Source organism: Muscardinus avellanarius (assembly GCF_963383645.1).
Source record: "Muscardinus avellanarius genome assembly, chromosome: X".
Taxonomy (NCBI): domain Eukaryota; kingdom Metazoa; phylum Chordata; class Mammalia; order Rodentia; family Gliridae; genus Muscardinus; species Muscardinus avellanarius.
The window spans coordinates 76659547-76676451 of NC_137792.1; the positions used below are offsets into that span (position 1 = coordinate 76659547).

The following is a 16905-nucleotide window of genomic DNA, read 5'->3' on the forward strand; positions in this document are numbered from 1 at the left end:
AGCCCGGAGGTAGAAGGGCTTCCAGGAACCCCAGTACCACCAAAAAAAAAAAAAAAACAGAATAAAAAAATCAGTCTGGGGGTGTAGTTCGGAGGCAGAATGCCCTGGGTTCAATCTCCAGCACCACAAAAATAAATAAATAAATAAATAAATAAATAAATAAATAAATAAATAAATAAATAAAATAGGACTGGGGGTGTAATTTGGAGGTAGAATGCCACTGGGTTCCATCCTCAGGATCACAAAAAAAATAAAAATAAATTTTAAAATATTTAAAAAATTAAAAATATAAAAATAAAGGACTGGGAGTGTAGCTCATAGGTAGAATGTCCCTGGGTTTGCTGTGGCGCACATTTGTAATACCAGTACTTGGGAGGCTGAAATAGGAGGATCGCTCAGGTTCAAAGCCAGCCTCAGCTACTGAGCAAGGCTCTCAGAAACTTAGTGAGACCCTGTTTCCAAATAAGATATGCAATAGGTCTGGGAATGTAGCCATGGGTGGGAGAGGAGAAAGCCCCTGGGTTCCATCCTCAGTATCACCAAAAAAAAAATGTCCTTGGGTTCAATTCCCAGTACCATAAATAAGCAATAAGTAAATAAACAGGCAAACCTAGTGAAAACAGATGGGCATTAATAAAGATGAAAGCAAAAATTAAACAGAAAAAAGCCTACTTTGTTCCTTATAAAATGATAATAAGTTCCAGATCAGTTAAAACTTTATAAATTAAAAATAAAGTCCTAAAAAATAAAATAGGAATTGATAGATATATTACATGATCACATGCATGCACCTGGACCCAAAATCTAGCCTCTCACTTAACAGAAAACACCAGAGGTGATTTAACTAAGTTTGTAAGTTATCTAACAGTGTATTAGCAGTATAGGCTAATGGGATTAGATAAAACAGATATAAGGAATGGAAAAGAAAAAGTAAAATTATCCCTGTTTGCAGATTAGATGTGATATCATACATATCAAACCAAACAGATTCAATGATCAACAATGACAAAAACAGTACAATTCAGTAAAGTAACAAAATACAGATAAAAATACACTTAGCAACAATGTAAGAAAGCCTAAACATTTAAAAACTCCTAAAACATACAAACATAAATTTGAACAGATATAGATTAATATGTATTAATGTGGATTCAGCTACTTAGTGAGGCCCTCTGCAATTTACTGTTACAAAATAAAGCATAAAAAATCAGGCTAATTATTAATAACAAAGAACTTGTTATTAATAACAAGTTATTAATAACAAAGGACTCAATCACATAAAGATATCAAATTATTCCTGCAGGAAATAAATTTAATGTAATCCCAATAAAATATAAGTTTTTTTCATTTGGCCTGGTGCTGGATAGGCTGATTTTAAAATTCCTATGAAAATACAATAACATGTAAGAATATCTAGGAAAATCTAAAGTAAATAAGATCATGAATAACTCTAAGATATTAAACATACTGAAAAGCTTCTGCAAATAACTAGTGTGGTACTGGCAAATGAAGACAGAAAAAGCTAGGCATGGCGATGGACACCTGTTATCCCAGTACTTGAAAGACTGAGACAAGAGGATCGCAGGTTCCAGACAAATTGGTGAGATTCTCAGCAACTTAGAGAGAATCTGTCTCAAAATAAAAAATAAGCCGGGCGTGGTGGCGCACGCTTGTAATCCCCGCGCTTGGGAGGCAGAGACAGGAGGATCGTGCAGGTTCGAAGCCAGCCGCGCGCGCTGGCTTATGAGACCCTGTTTCCAAATAAAAAAGTATAAAAAATAGGTCTGGGAGTATAGCCCGGAGGTAGAAAGGCTTCCAGGAACCCCAGTACCACCCAAATAAATAAATAAATAAATAAATAATAAAAAATAAAAAGGGCTGGGAGTATATGAAGTAGAAGGCCCCTGGGTTCAATGTCTGGTACAAAAACCCAACAAAGATAAGCCAAAAATACAAAACAATGCAAAGAAAGAAACTCAAGCATATTAGAAGAAATTAGTATATGATAAAGAGTGGCAACCCTATTTTCTAAGGAAAAATAGACTGTGTGTGAGCGCGCGCGCACGCACTGAGGATTGAACCCAGAAGCATTCTGCCTCCCAATTTGTGTGTGTGTGGTACTGGGGGTGGAACCCAGGGGCTTTTCTACCTCCAGACTATATCCTCATACCTATTTTATACTTTATTTTGGAAACAGGGTCTCACTAAGTTGCTGAGAGCCTCACTCAGTAGCTGAGGCTAGCTTCGAACCCGTGTGATCCTCCTCTCTGCCTCCCAAGCGCTGGGATTACAAGCGTGTGCCACCATGCCTGGCCCCTAGCCTGATTTTTTATGCTTTATTTTGTAACAGTAAATTGCAGAGGGCCTCACTAAGTAGCTGAATCCACATTAATACATGACAAAGCATAATAATAATACATAACTAAGACATAATTACTGGGTGTGGTGGTGCGTGCCTGTAATCCTAGTACTTGGGAGGCTGAGACAGGAGGCTCTCAGGTTAGATGACAGCCTCAGAAACACTATAGTGAGTCTCTGTTTTGAAATCATACAGGGCTGGGGATGTTATAGTTCAGAAGTAGAATGCCCCTGGCTTCAACTTCACCAGGAATATAGCCAGCAGGAAGCTGGGTATGGTGGCTCACCCTTATCATCCTAGTACTTGGGAGGCTCAGACAGGAGGACTGCAGGTTCAAGGACAGCTTCAGCAATGCAGCAAGACTCTTAGCAACTCAGAGAGACCCTGTTTCAAAATAAAATATAAGCCAGGCATGGTAGTACACATTTGTAAACTCAGTATTTGAGAGGCCAAGACAGGAGGATCACAGGTTCATGGACAGCCTCAGCTACTTAGTGAGTTAGTGAGGCCTTCTGTAATTCAGTGAGACCCTTTTTTATTTATTTATTTATTTATTTATTTATTTATTTTGGTGGTACTAGGGTTCCTGGAAACCCTTCTACCTCCGGGCTACACTCCCAGACCTATTTTTTATATACTTTTTTATTTGGAAACAGGGTCTCTTAAGCCAGCGCATGCGCAGCTGGCTTCGAACCTGCGTGATCCTCCTGTCTCTGCCTCCCAAGCACGGGGATTACAAGCATGCGCCACCATGCCCGGCTATGAGAGACCCTTTTTTAAAATAAAGTATAAAAAATAGAGCTGCAGTTGTAGCTTGGAGGTAGAATGCCCCTCGGTTCCATCACCAGTTCTGAAAAAAAAAAAAAATATATATATATATATATATAACACACACACATATGGTGGTAATGTAGCTCAGAAAGATAGATTGCCCCTGGGTTCAATCCCAAGCCTAAGAAAATATTTATATTAAAATATTTTATATTAAATATTTTATACTATATATCATATATAAGTATAAAATATTTTTACATTTATAGAACTTTTATATTTATAAAATATCTTTATATTAAAATTTTAAAAAGGGCTAATATCCTTACTACATAAAGGACTCTTGTTAAAGAGGGCCAGTTGTGGTGTCTCATACTTGTAATCCCAGTATTTGGGAGGATGAGATACAAGGACACAAGGATTACAAATTTACAAATTTGAGGCCAGCCTCAGCAATTTGGCAAAACCCTACTTAAAAAAAAAAAAGCCAGGCATGGTGATGCACGCTTGTAATCCCAGTATTTCGGAAGTTCAAGGAGAGCCTCAGTGGGACTTTCATCAATTTAGCAAGATCCTGTTTAAAAATAAAAATAAAAAATAAGGCTGGGGGTATAGCTCGGAAGTAGAATGCCCCTGGGCTCAATACCAATACCACAAAAAATAAAATAAATGAATAAATAAATAAGTAAGTAAGGTTGAGTGTAGCTCAGCATTAAAGCACCCCGGGAGGGAGGGAGGGAGGGAGGGAGGGAGGGAGGGAGGGAGGGAGGGAAGGATTAATGAGCTGTGAATTTATGAAAAGATGCTTAACCTGAATGATGATGACATAAAGGCAAAGTAAAATAGTAACAGGAAGCTATCTGGCAAATATTTATAAAATAGCTTAAGAATGCTAACATACTGGGCCTGTATTTCTCTTTGACTAAGGAAACCACTGTGAGTATATACAAAGATTTATATCCTACAATGTATAATGCAATGTAATTTATATTGGCAAAGCACTGGAATAATGCCTAACATTAATAAAAAGGAGGATAAAAAAGGGCCAGAATTTAAGCAGTTTTTTCTAAAAATACATTATACATTCTTCTTTGTACATTTTTGCCTGTGTGTGTGTGTGTGTGTGTGTGTGTGTGTGTGTGTGTTGCTAGGGATTGAATCCAGAACCTCACACATATGATGCAGGCACTCTACCATTAAGCTATCCCCTGAGTCCTAGATGCTCTTTAATAATTACACATTAACTTTATAACTAAAGAAAGTAATTTTTGAAAGCTTTTACCAGTCGCAAGAATATAGAATTATAATACACACATACACAGCTAATCACCACTCGATATAAAACAAAAACAGGTCAAGCCAGAAGGCTGGATCCAGTAGGCATACCACAAAGAAGTAGGAATTGCTCCCTGGAGATGCCAAGGCCTTCAGGGCCTGTTGACTATGAGGCCACTCTTTAGCTCTGGGCTCATGTGTCAGCTGCCTGACCCCTCTCTTACCCAGTGCCACTCTCAGTATGAGATGTCAACACCCTCTCTCACCAGGTGCTACCTGTCATCATCTCATAGCAGAATGAAGGACATACAGGTCTCCTATTCATCAGCCTGTGAATCTCAACCCCTGGGTAAAGAGAATGGCTCTACTCATGAACCTCACACTCAGCTAGAAATGAAGAAAGCAAACTACCACCTAAACCTTCTGGGTTTTTAGCCCCAATTCCTCTGTTTGTCCTAATCCTACAATGCCACACAGATGAGGTCCTAGAGGGCCCCGTGATAATGAACTACTCTATTTTTTAGGAGCCCAACAGGGTAGGCCAACATGGTATCTTCCTGGAAGTCCTACTCTGTTCCAGTTCAGGCCCCATTTGAATAAGGCTTGGTGAGAAATAACAGAAACAGACCAGAATCCCCAGGATAGCCTCCCAAATTATCCAGTATCTGGGATCTTCCACATGGGGATGCTATCAAACTATATCCTGGGACTAATTAGAATAAAGCAGAATAGAGCAGAAGCTCCACACAGGAATATCATGAAGCCTACAATTAAAATGGCTTTTTATGTCACACAATGCTTTACAGAAGCAAACTCCTCCATCAACCAAGGAGGCAGGTAATAAACTTGGACTTACTGTGAGAACACACAGATTATGTCCCCTTCTGTCAGTTCATAAGGAAGCCCTCCTAGAAGAGAAAATCATGTTATGGTTCAACAAAAAATTAACCAAGTATCTACAGTATATTACATGCTAGGTCAGGCACTGGGGATGCACTGGGCTTACTCTTTGGGAGTCTGAGACAGGAGAATAGCAGGATTGAGGGCAGCCTCAGCAAGTAGGGAGACTCTCTGCAATCTAGCAAGACCCTACTTCAAGACAAAAATAAAAAGGGCTGAGGGGAGTAGAATGCTCAGAAGTAGAACGCCCCTGGGTTTGATTCCCAGTACCACAAAACAAAAGAGCAAGCCATAGGTCTTACCCTCTCAGAAATCAGGCTGATGTAACTATTTATGTGTGTATTATAAGCATAAAATATAAAGTGCCAGCAGAACAGAAAAAGAAGTGATTAATTCTGAATGCAAAGATTAGAGTCACCACAACCAAACTAATTTGATCATTCTGTCCTACTGACATCCCAAATCCTACAGACAAGTTTCCACCGCCAAACTCTGCTTCTACAAACACATCAGTTTAAATGTCACTATTAACCCCACCTATACATAAGGATTAAAAAGGCAATTGTTAAGTATTTCATAGGAAACCATTTCCCCTCCAAGTGTTTCTTTTCTCATACTTAAAATAGGGATATAAGGGATTACTGCTTTAAGAATTAAATAAAACAATGCATATAAAGCACTTAGCACAATGCCTGGTCAAGCAAACATTTTGAAAAGTCAAACTGTAGAATTACTGGTTGTAACTCAAAGTAAAAATAGAAATGGTAGGGTATTATGGCCATGAACAGAAGGCAAAAATAAGTAGAGGAGGGAAATTAATTCTGAGGGAAGAGAAATAGGGCAAGGCAGTTATTTGTAATATGGCCAAATCCCATAGTTCTGGCACTTGCTAGCTATGTGACCTTAAGGAAAAGTCCATTAATTTATCTGCATCTCAGTTTCCTTAGCCGTATGAGTGGGCAGGTGTGAAAGATATAACAACGGTCTCTTAGAAATCAAGTGGCAGAAGTGAATAGTATCTCCCTGGAGCACTGAGTGGCATGGAGAACAAACCAAAATGAGTGAGATAAGGAAAACTAATTCAAATTCACAGGCAGACAGAATCTACGAGTGGGCGATTAAGTGGCAGGGAAAAGTGATGGGCGGGAGTGCTGAAACGATCACAAGCATGCCAAGAGACTCTGAGGAGCATTGCCAAAAACAGATGCGGATCTCACCCAGAAAGATCCAAGCGCTGTCCTTGTACTCGGAGTGCCAGGATACCTTCTCAGCCACCCCAAGCTGGACTTCTCGCTCATTCAGCTCGTTGATCAGCTTCACTTTAGTTAAAGGGCTGCACGAGGGACAGAAAAAGCGACCAAATTCAACCCAGCCTGAGTTAGGAGAGAACAAATCTAGGGGACCAGACACTCTAGTTTCTGGAAACCTCCCGCCCCCTGACCGTGCAGACGCCATACCACCCCAGCCCCTGGCAGCCCACTCCCTCTTCCTCAGCGGGAAACACAATCCTTACTTCATTTTTGCAGATCCCCGCCAGGCACCTAAACATCCATTACTGAGGGGGGGAGGTGCGCAGCGCATGCGCAAGCCTGTGCGCATGCGCAATCTTGTACGCACGCGCAAGACTGTGCGCACGCGCAAGACTGTGCGCACGCGCAATCCTGTACGCACGCGCAATCCTGTACGCACGCGCAAGCCTGTACGCATGCGCGACTAGTATTCAGTGCGCGCCTCATGCGCATGCGCTTCTCGTACGCAAATGTGCAGCTGGTACGCATGCGCGGCTCGTACGCGTGCTCAATCCCAGCGCCGCGAGCCTGATGAGGTAGCTGAACCACGAGCTGAATTTGGCGCATTCGCCCTGGGGCAAAAGCGGTTTCTCAGGCTTGATGGCATTTGATCCTCTTCAGAGATTTTCTCTAATTTGTTGAAATTTTCTTCATGCCTGAGCACCAGCTTAGTTCACTACAGGACCACCTCTTTGCTCCCGGATAATGCTTGCCACTGATTAGTTTTGCTCTAAATGGTTGCTGAATGAACACTGAATAAGGTGGTTGATGCGACTTAGTTTCATTCTAAAGCCCCACTCGGATTTTCACTCTCAGTTGGCTGATCAAAAACAGCCCCATCACAGTATACCTGTTCAGGAGTTCAGAGAAAAAAAAAAAATGAAGAGCATAGGTGAAAGAGTCAGTCTTCTGTCCCTCAAACCACAATGCATAGGACGCTGACATTGTGACTATAGATTCGATTAAATTCCACAGATTTGTATCATAGAGCTGCAACTCTCCTTCTGTTCCTCCTCCTCTTTCTGCTCCTCCTCCTTTGCCAGTATTGGAAAATTGCTTAATTGAACCGCACCACACCCCCAGCCCTATTTTATTTTGTATTTGGAAACAGGGTCTCTAAGTTCCTGAGAGTCTCGGTAAGTTGTTGAGGCTGTCCTCAAACCTGTGGTTTTCCTGTCTCACCTTCCAAGTACTGGAATTACAGGTGGGTGCCACCACACCTGGCTCAACATTATCTTTTTCTGTAGTCACTCCCCAAGCTGAATGGGAGGTAATAATAATAATAATAATAATTTGTTAATAGCTATCAGCTGGGTGCCTGTAATTCCAGTACTTGAGAGTCTGAGTCAGAAGCATGAAAATAGTCTCACGAACTTAGTGAGACCCTGTTTCAAAATAAAAGTCTGTGGGTGTAGCTCAGTGATAGAATGACTCAGGGTTCAATCTCAAGTAAGATAAAAATATATTAATTGCTACCAATTGTGTATGTAATTAGCTAAAAGATCCTAGATAATGAACAAGCAAATTGTTTATATTAGTGCATTGTAGTCATACATCTTAATGGGGTATAAGCCCTTACCTAATTCTCATCCCTTTCCCTTCTTCCTCCCTCCTTCTGATGTTTGGCTTACTGATTGACTTTGCTATGTTTCTGAATGTATATCATGTACATTAGGGAATTTTCCTCTTCCTCTCTCCCATTCCCCTCAGTTAGGTCACCTTATTTTGTTTTGTTTTGTTTTTTTGTTTGTTTGGTTTGGGGGAGGGGTTGAGGGGTTGTTTTTTTTTTTTTTTTTAAACAGGGTCTCACTGAATTGCGAAGGGCTAAGTAGCTGAGGCTGTTTTGTTGTTGTTGTTTGATTTTGGTGGTACTGGGGTTGGAACCCTTCTACCTCTGGGATACACTCCCAGACCTATTTTATGTTTTATTTGGAAACAGGGTCTCTTAAGCCAACATGGCTGGCTTTGAACCTGCGAGATCCTCCTGTCTCCACCTCCCAAGCTCAGGAATTACAAGCATGTGCCACCATGCCGGGCTAGTCACCTTATTTTGAACTAAGTAATTTGCACATATTGTCTCTTCACTCTTACAACTTCATGAAGTAGTTAGCATCCTTTCTTTTTTTTTTTCTTTTTTTTTTCTTTTTGCAGCACTAGGGATTGGACCCAGGTGCATTCTGCCTCTGAGCTACACTCCCTAGCCCTATTTTATTTTTTATTCTGAAACAAGGTTTCACTAAGTGGCAGAGGGTCTCACTAAGCTACTGAGACTGGCTTTGAATCTGGGATCCTCCTGTCTCAGCCTCACAAGTACTGGGATTACAAGCATGTACCACCACGACCAATTTAGCATCTCCGTTTATAGAGGAAGAAACAAAGGTTCAAAGAATTGTTCAGATTGGAGCCAGGCGTGGTGGCGCACACTTATAATTCTGGCACTTAGGAGGCTGAGACAGGAGGATCGCACAGGTTCAAACCAGCCTCAGCTACTTACTGAGGCTCTCAGCAACTTAGTGAGACCCTGTTTCCAAATAAAATAGGTCTGGGAGTATAGCCTGGAGGTAGAAAGCCCCTGGGTTCTACCCCCACTACCACCAAAAAAAAAAAAAACTGATCAGATTGAAAGGTACTCTATACATATCAGATCACTTTGACTAAATCAGCCCTTACTAAGCATCTATTATTTTTCTTTACAACTAAAATCTGTAGAAAGAAGTGTGAAAGTGGGTCTTCTACATCCCATGAGCTAATAACATAGGGGACAAAATATATTTGCTTGATTTATTTCACATCAGAAATATCAAGGAATTATTAGTTATATAATGTGACATAATGTGTGATATAAGCCACATCGAAAATTGGTTATATGTGTCTGCTTCAGAGTCTAGTCTTGAAACACAGTGTTCTAAAAGTGAAGGCCAGAGCTGTACAGTTCTTTTGCTTAGGACTAGCTCAGATCACCAGATATTAGACCCTTCATAAAAGCATTTAGATGATGATAATTGTACATTCAAGTCATTCAACCTGTAACCAATGTCCTGCTAAGAAGCAGAACAGAGGCTACCCACCAATGCGTTTATCCTTTATTCTGTATCTATACACTTTCCCCCGCTCTAGTCCAACTATTCATTAACTTTGTAGAATTATCTTGGCAATGAAAACTAAACAGTGACAGATTGCACCTGGATTTTATCTGCTCCTAGGAATTTTAGGTTGCTTCGTTGGTAGGGATGAAGTTGCCACTGCAAAGTCATAAGCTAGCATGCGGCATAAGAGTGTTAGGACTACATCTGGGGCTCAGTTGTCAGCATTTAGAAGGAAGCTGGAACAATATAGGACAGACCAACCAAAGGGAAGGACGGTTCCAACTGGGGCTATGAGAAGACTGTTAATATCCAGCTGGTGGGTTCAGAGCAGCTACTGTGAAGCTGGAAAAGCTGAAAACCCTATCAGTTTTCCTAAAACGTGCTAACATTGGCAGTCCCAGAGAAAACTGGGATGGCTGATCACCCTAGAAGACCCCTGAAGTATAGAAAGAAGCAAGGAAGTCAGATTCTTCATAGATGTGCTTGCAATTAGTGGGAGTTGGTAGGTAAATGATACCTAGAAATATCTATAAGTCTGAATGGCAAACAGATAGGGACTCAGAGAACTTTTTGAACTTATGTGAGAGAAGGAATAGGACTTGCCATCGTGGCTATTTAGTGACCTCCACTAATGATATTAAGTGAACATAACTGTATGCAGAATTTAGTTCTTGTTTCTACGGGCAATGCTAACCAAGTCAAAGGCTGAATGATGTGTCTAGACAATGTCATCTCCCCACTTCCCATCACCACACCACACCTCAGAAGTTTTTCCTCCTAATGTCCCTATTTCAGGCAATGTACTCAACATTTTCTTAGTTCTCCAGGCTCAACACCATGGGTATCATATTTCAGTCTTTTATATTCCTTACTCACAATATCCGCCCAATCACCAAGTTCTAAAAATTGCACTACTGCATTATCTATAAAATGCATCTCTAACCTGGCGTGGTGGCGCACGCTTGTAATCCCAGCGCTTGGGAGGTTGAGACAAGAGGATCGCACAGGTTCGAAGCCAGCCCCAGCTACTTAGTGAGGCTCTCAGCAACTTAGTGAGACCCTGTTTCCAAATAAAGTATAAAATAGGTCTGGGAGTATAGCCCAGAAGTAAAAAAAAAAAAAAAAAAGCCCCTGGGTTCCACCCCCAGTGCCACAAAAAAATGTATCTCTTCCAGTCACTGTCCTATTACAAATCATTATTACATGCCTCCCAGCTCTTTCCGTAGTCTAATCTCCAGTCCTTTGTGGGGGAGGGGGGAAGATGCTTAGGATCAAATCCAGAGGTATTCTACCTCTGAGCTACACTTCCAGCCATATTTTATTTTTTATTTCTTTGAAGCAGGGTCTCACTAGGTTGCTTAGAGTCTTGCTAGGTTGCTAAGGCTGGCCTCGATCTTGCAATCCTCCTGTCTCAGCTTCCAAGTGCTAGGAGTACTGGCATGCACCCAGATTTGATACCACTATTTTATTGAAACATTATTTTATTTTATTTTATTTTATTTTGCGGGTCTGGGGATGGAACCCAGAGGCATTTGACCTCCAAGCTACACCCCCTGCCCAATTTTTTATTCTTTATTTTGAAACAGCGTCTTACTAAGTTGCGGAGGGCCTCACTAAGTAGCTGAGGCTGTCTGCTAACCGCGATCCTCCGGTCTCAGCCTCCCGAATGCTGGGATTACAAGCGTGCGCCACCACGCCCGGCTTGAAACATTATTTTAAAAGTACATTCATGACTTTTATTTTATTGTTTTTGTCTTTCATTCATTTATTGAACAAATATTTAATAAGGAGCTAGCAAGTGCCAGATGCTATGCTAGTGGTTGTAACTGAGAATAAGGAAAGCAAAGTTTCTGTTCTTATGGAGCTTACATTCTTGATGGGGAAGAATAAAAATAAGCATTTTTCCTATGAATATATATGTGATGTTGATAACTGCTATGAAGGAAATATGAAGCAGGCCAAGGGACAGAGAGTGGTGAGGTGTTGCTATTTTAAGAAGGGAGAGAGGATGGTCAAAGGTGATCTCCCTGATAAAGTGACATGCAAGAAAATGGGGATTAAGCAATGTTGGTATAATTCCAAGCATAGGGAACAATAAATGGAAATGTTCTAAGACAGGAGTATATTTAAGAAACAGTAAAGAGGCCATCCAGTGTGGTTGGAGAGAAGTAGGTAAAAGAAAGAATCACAGGAGGGTTTTTTTTTTTTGTTGTTGTTGTTGTTTGTATTGTTTTTGCAGTACAGGGATGGAACCCTAGGGCACTCTACCTGCAAGCTACACCCCCAGCCCTATTTTTTAATTTTTTTAAATTTTGAAACAGGGTCTCACTAAGTTGCAGAGGGCCTCACTGAGTATCTGGTGCTAGCTATGAACCTGCGATCCTCTGTCTCTGCCTCCCAAGTACTGGGATTACAAGCGTGTGCCACCACACCCAGCCTGATAGGTTTTTGTGAAACCAAATCTGATTTAATATCTACCTTGGACCAGACACTATTCTAGGTATACAAACTTTTACTTATCAGAACAACCCTATGAGGTAGATACTGTTATCTGTATTTTGCAGATGAGGAAAGAGGCACAAAGGACTTCATTCACTTGCCCTAGTTCACACATCTGGCAAATGGTACAACCAAAGTTTGAATCCAGATCTTTTGGCTCCAAAGTCTGCACTCTTGACCACAATGCCCAGAATAAATGGGGATAAGAGAAGCAAACCAAGCAGATCTATATTTGGTAATGACTTCAGATTTGACTCCATGTACACTGGAAAAATCACCAAATGATTTTGTGTGTGTGTGTGTGTCTGGGGATGGAACCCAGGAGCATTTGACCTCCGAGCTACAGCCCCTGCCCTATTTTTTATTCCTTATTTTGAAACCAGGTGTCACTGAGTTGTGAAGGGTCTCACTAAGTAGCTGAGGCTGTCCGCGAACCGCGATCCTCCAGGTCTCAGCCTTCTGAATGCTGGGATTACAAGCGTGCGCCACCACGCCCGGCTTCACCAAATGATTTTGATCAGATTTCCATTTTAGCAGGATCACCTTAGCCGATGTGTTGATAACAGATGGGGCAGTGAATGAAGGAAAATTCCTAGAGTAGGCACAGGAAGACTAGTTAAGAAGCTCTGGAAATCTGCTATCCATTCATTGTGAGGTTTGCATAAATCCTCTATGACTAGAGTACTTTCGTAATTTAATCTGTAAAATAAGAGTAAGTGAAATGGATACCTAATCATCTAAATGAAGCACACTGAGATTAAATCAATATCAATAATATTTCAGTAGTGTTGCTTATAGCAAAAATAAACATTTTTTGGCTTGAGAAAATAAGCTCTGGAATCATTCAGGCAAGAGACAATGGTGGTTTGCCTAAGGGTGATAGCAAAGGTGGTAATTTGTGCTTGTTGTGCTTTATTACCTAACTCCTACTCTGCGGAGGAGGGGAGGATTTCAACATATTAGTCCCAACCATAGAAAAACAATTATTGGAGAGCCTCTAGCCCCAGGAAGCGCATGCGCGGGCCAGTTCCCCCCAACCATGGGGTCCTGTAGCCCAGGTCTTACCTGAGCCAGGATGATGGAGTGGTGGGTCCAGGTGGGGCTCCTGGCTGTGCCCCTACTTGCAGCATACCTGCGCATCCAACCTCTCCAGCTCTCGCCTACTCTGTACTCATGGAAAACTTCTGGCAAGTTTTTCACCTAGAAGGGACTACGCATCTTCTACCAAGATTGTGTGGGTGTGATTGAAAGTTCCGAGATAGTTGTGCTTTTTTTTTTTAATTTTGTTTGTTTGTTTTTAAATATTAAAATATTTCTTTTTTATTATTATTTTATTTTTTATTGGTGCACTGTATTCATACATCATAGTGGGATACAAACTTTTGTAGACATACATGCACACATCGCCCAGTCAGTCCCCACCTGATCCCCGCCCCATTCTCTTCCCATCCCTCCCTCCCATGCTTGGCTTAGTGGTTGACATCTAGTATTATAGCAATTTATCCAAAATTAAAAATGATAATCTCACATAACAGTTTCATTTGTCTGATACCAAGCTTTTGATGACTTAAATATAACATTTCAATATTTCTTTTTACTTTCTTTCTTACCAGAGAATTTTTTTTCTATTTTTTTAGGTGAAACTATCATATATTTATATATTTATTTTTCAGAAAAAAAATCTATCCTAATATGGAATATGGACTCTAGATACCCAAAACGATCTTGAAAAGAACAAAGCTAGAAGATATATATTTTCTGATTTCAAACCATATAAAGCTACAATAATTGAAACAGTGTAGTACTATTCTAAAGGCAGATATATAAACCATTGGAGTTAAATAAAAGCCTAGAGCTAAATTCTTCCCTATATTGTCAAGTTATTTTTGACAAGGTTTCCACGAACATTTGGTGATGGAAATAATAATCTTTTAACTAAATATTGTTGAAACATAATAATTACATGGAAAAGAATAAAGTTGGACCCTTACCTAATCCCATATACAAATATTAACTCAAAATAGATAAAAGACCTAAATATAAATCTTAAGAATATAAACTTTTAGGAGAAAATCTGGGTCATAAAACCTCACAACATTGAAATTGGCAGTGATTTCTTGGATATGATTTCAATGGCACAGGCAACAGAAGAGTATACAAACTCCCTAAAAAATAAAAAAAAAATATTGTATATCCAAAGACAATGTAAACAGAGTTAACAGTTACTAATAGAATGGGATAAAATATTTCCAAATGCTATATCTGAAGGTATATTAATATTCCAACTAGAAATCCTAAAAATTAACAACAATAAAGGCAAACAATACCCTTTAGAGATAGGTAAAAGACTAACATAAATAATGAATCTCCACAGATAACCAATCTTAGTTGTCAGTTGGATGGAAACTCTTGTTTCTCTGGTTCTGGTGTGTGTTACCTATTTCTTCTTTGTAGTTAATCTCTTTGAGTATTTTCTCTACCGCTGGTTTTGAAGACATAAATTCCTTCAGTTTCTGTTTGTCATGGAAGCTTCTTATTTCTCCATCTAATTTGATAGAAAGTTTTGCTGGGTAGGAAATTTTTGGCTGGAAGTTGTTTTCTTTCAGAGTTTGGAATATGTTACTCCAAGCCCTTCTGGCTCTCATGACTTGGTTTGGGAAGTCTGGAGTGATTCTAATTGGTTTGCCTCTGAATGTCACTTGGCCCTTTGTTTTTGTTGCCTTTAAGATTCTCTGCTTGGCTTCCACATTGGTCATTTTGACAATTATGTGGTGTGGGGATCCTCTTCTCCGATCCTCTCTAAAGGGGGTTCTATAAGTTTCCTGGACCTGTGTATCGACCTCTTGCTCTATGTTTGGAAAATTTTCTGCTATTACTTCCTTGAAGAGATTGTTGATCCCTTTGGTTTCACTTTCTTTTCCCTCCTCTATTCCAATTATTCTTAGGTTAGCTCTCTTAAAATGGGCCCATATTTCTTCAATATCAGATTTCTGCTGTCGGATATTTTTTCCTAGATTAGAAACTATGTGTTCATTTTTGGAATTATCATCTTCTAAGAGCGAGATTCTGTTCTCCATGTGGTCTAATTGGTTGTTTGTGCTTTGAATTGAGGCCTTTACTTCATTAATTGCATCCTTTATCTCTTTTTGGCTCTCTCTGAGTTCTTTTCGAAGCAGCTCTATTATTTCTACAGTTATTTTCCTGATTTGATCTTCTAGAAATCTCTGATTTTCTGTTTTATCGGGTTCTGATGTTGTGGGGTTGTGTGCATTCATTGCTCCAGTATTATTCCTCTTTCCCATGATTTAGGAAGTTTGTGCCTTCTCTGGGTTCTTCCCTTGGGTCACTATGACTTCACTTAAGGTGTTCTGGATCTCGAGTCAGTAGTATCTCAGACCCCACTACACCTTTACTGGGTTGTATCACAGAGTCTCCGACCCAGAGAGTCGATAGAGGCTGCTTTAGACTGTGGGGGGTGCCAGGTTGCACGTTCTCCTATGGTGTGATATCTCTGCCACCGCCCCTCCCCCACTGGGTCAAGTCCCAGGGAGTACAGTACTGGGATTTCTCCTCTGTGGCCCACAATTTGACTCACTGTTCTTGAGTACGCAGATGTAGCTGTACTGGATTCGGTGAATTCTCTGCTGCTGCTTAGTTGTGCTTTTACATGGCTTTCCAACATCCAGCTATGATTAGTACAAGATTTGGGAAGGTCTGACCCTGAGATTTCATCAAGTGGTTGCCCTTGATTTCTTAGGCTTTGGCTTCAGTGACAAACCAAGACAACATCACTATTCAATATTCGAGCAGGCCAGCACCGTGGAGGCACTTCTGCGGCACCTGGGACTCCAGAACCGCAGGATCAACCTGTTGTCTCACAATTATGGAGACGTTGCTCAGGAGCTGCTGTATAGGTACAAGCAAAATTGGTCTGGCCAGCTTACCAATAAGAATCTGTGTCTGTCAAACGGAGGTTATCTTTCCTGAGACTCACTGTCCGCTCCTTCTCCAAAAGCTACTTAAAGATGGAGGTGTGCTGTCGCCCACCTGAACACAGTTGATGAACTTCTTTGTATTCTCTTGTTGTCTCATCCCGGTCTGTGGGACATGTGGACAGGGATTTGCAACAATGATGGGAACTTGGTTATTGACAGTCTCTTACTACTGTAAGAGGATCATCAGTCAGAGGAAGAAGTTTAGAAGATGTTGGGTGGGAGCCCTTGCCTCTGTATCTATTCCCATTCATTTTATCTATGGGCCACTGGATCCTATAAATCCCTGTATAGAGTTTCTGGAGCTGTACAGGAGAATGCTGCTGCGGTCCACAGTGTTGATTCTGGATGACCACATTAGCCACTACCCACAGCTAAAGGATCCCATGGGCTTCTTGAATGCATATATGGGCTTCATCAACTCCTTCTGAGCTGGAAAGAGTAGCTGCCCTGTACTGTCTCCCCCACCCCCATAACTGTTGTATATTACACTTAGGAAGAAATGCCCAAAATGGATCCTGGCAATCAGACACAGTCTCTCACAAAAGTCCACTTTACTTGCATTGATGAACAGAATATAGAAAAAAAGGCAGCAGGAGCTTTAAGGGTGACATAATGGTCCACCTCCTATTCCTTTGCATTTAATCAAATGTATGCTATTGTGGTATTAGGACATTCTGATAAGCATGACTTCTTACTGATGCCAGAGATAGGCATTAAGCATTGTTTTGCAT

At 40.6% G+C, this 16905-nt stretch overlaps 1 protein-coding gene and 1 pseudogene across 2 annotated transcripts in view; one reads left to right on the top strand and one right to left on the bottom strand.

Annotated features, from left to right (window-relative positions):
• RBMX2 (RNA binding motif protein X-linked 2) overlaps positions 1 to 6760 on the bottom strand; it is a gene marked incomplete at both ends in the record, with an annotated part of 15179 nt that extends 8419 nt beyond the window's left edge. Inside the window, 2 exons of the mRNA XM_080718942.1 lie at positions 5262 to 5313; positions 6523 to 6760. Coding sequence (XP_080575068.1) covers positions 5262 to 5313; positions 6523 to 6760 — 290 coding nt within the window. The remainder of the gene's footprint in view (positions 1 to 5261; positions 5314 to 6522) is intronic.
• Positions 6761 to 13254: 6494 nt separating this feature from the next.
• Positions 13255 to 16602, top strand: LOC308279506 (mesoderm-specific transcript homolog protein-like; annotated as a pseudogene). The gene is made up of 2 exons: positions 13255 to 13443; positions 15837 to 16602. The product of its transcript is annotated as a mesoderm-specific transcript homolog protein-like (transcript).
• The last annotated feature ends 303 nt before the right edge of the window (positions 16603 to 16905 follow it).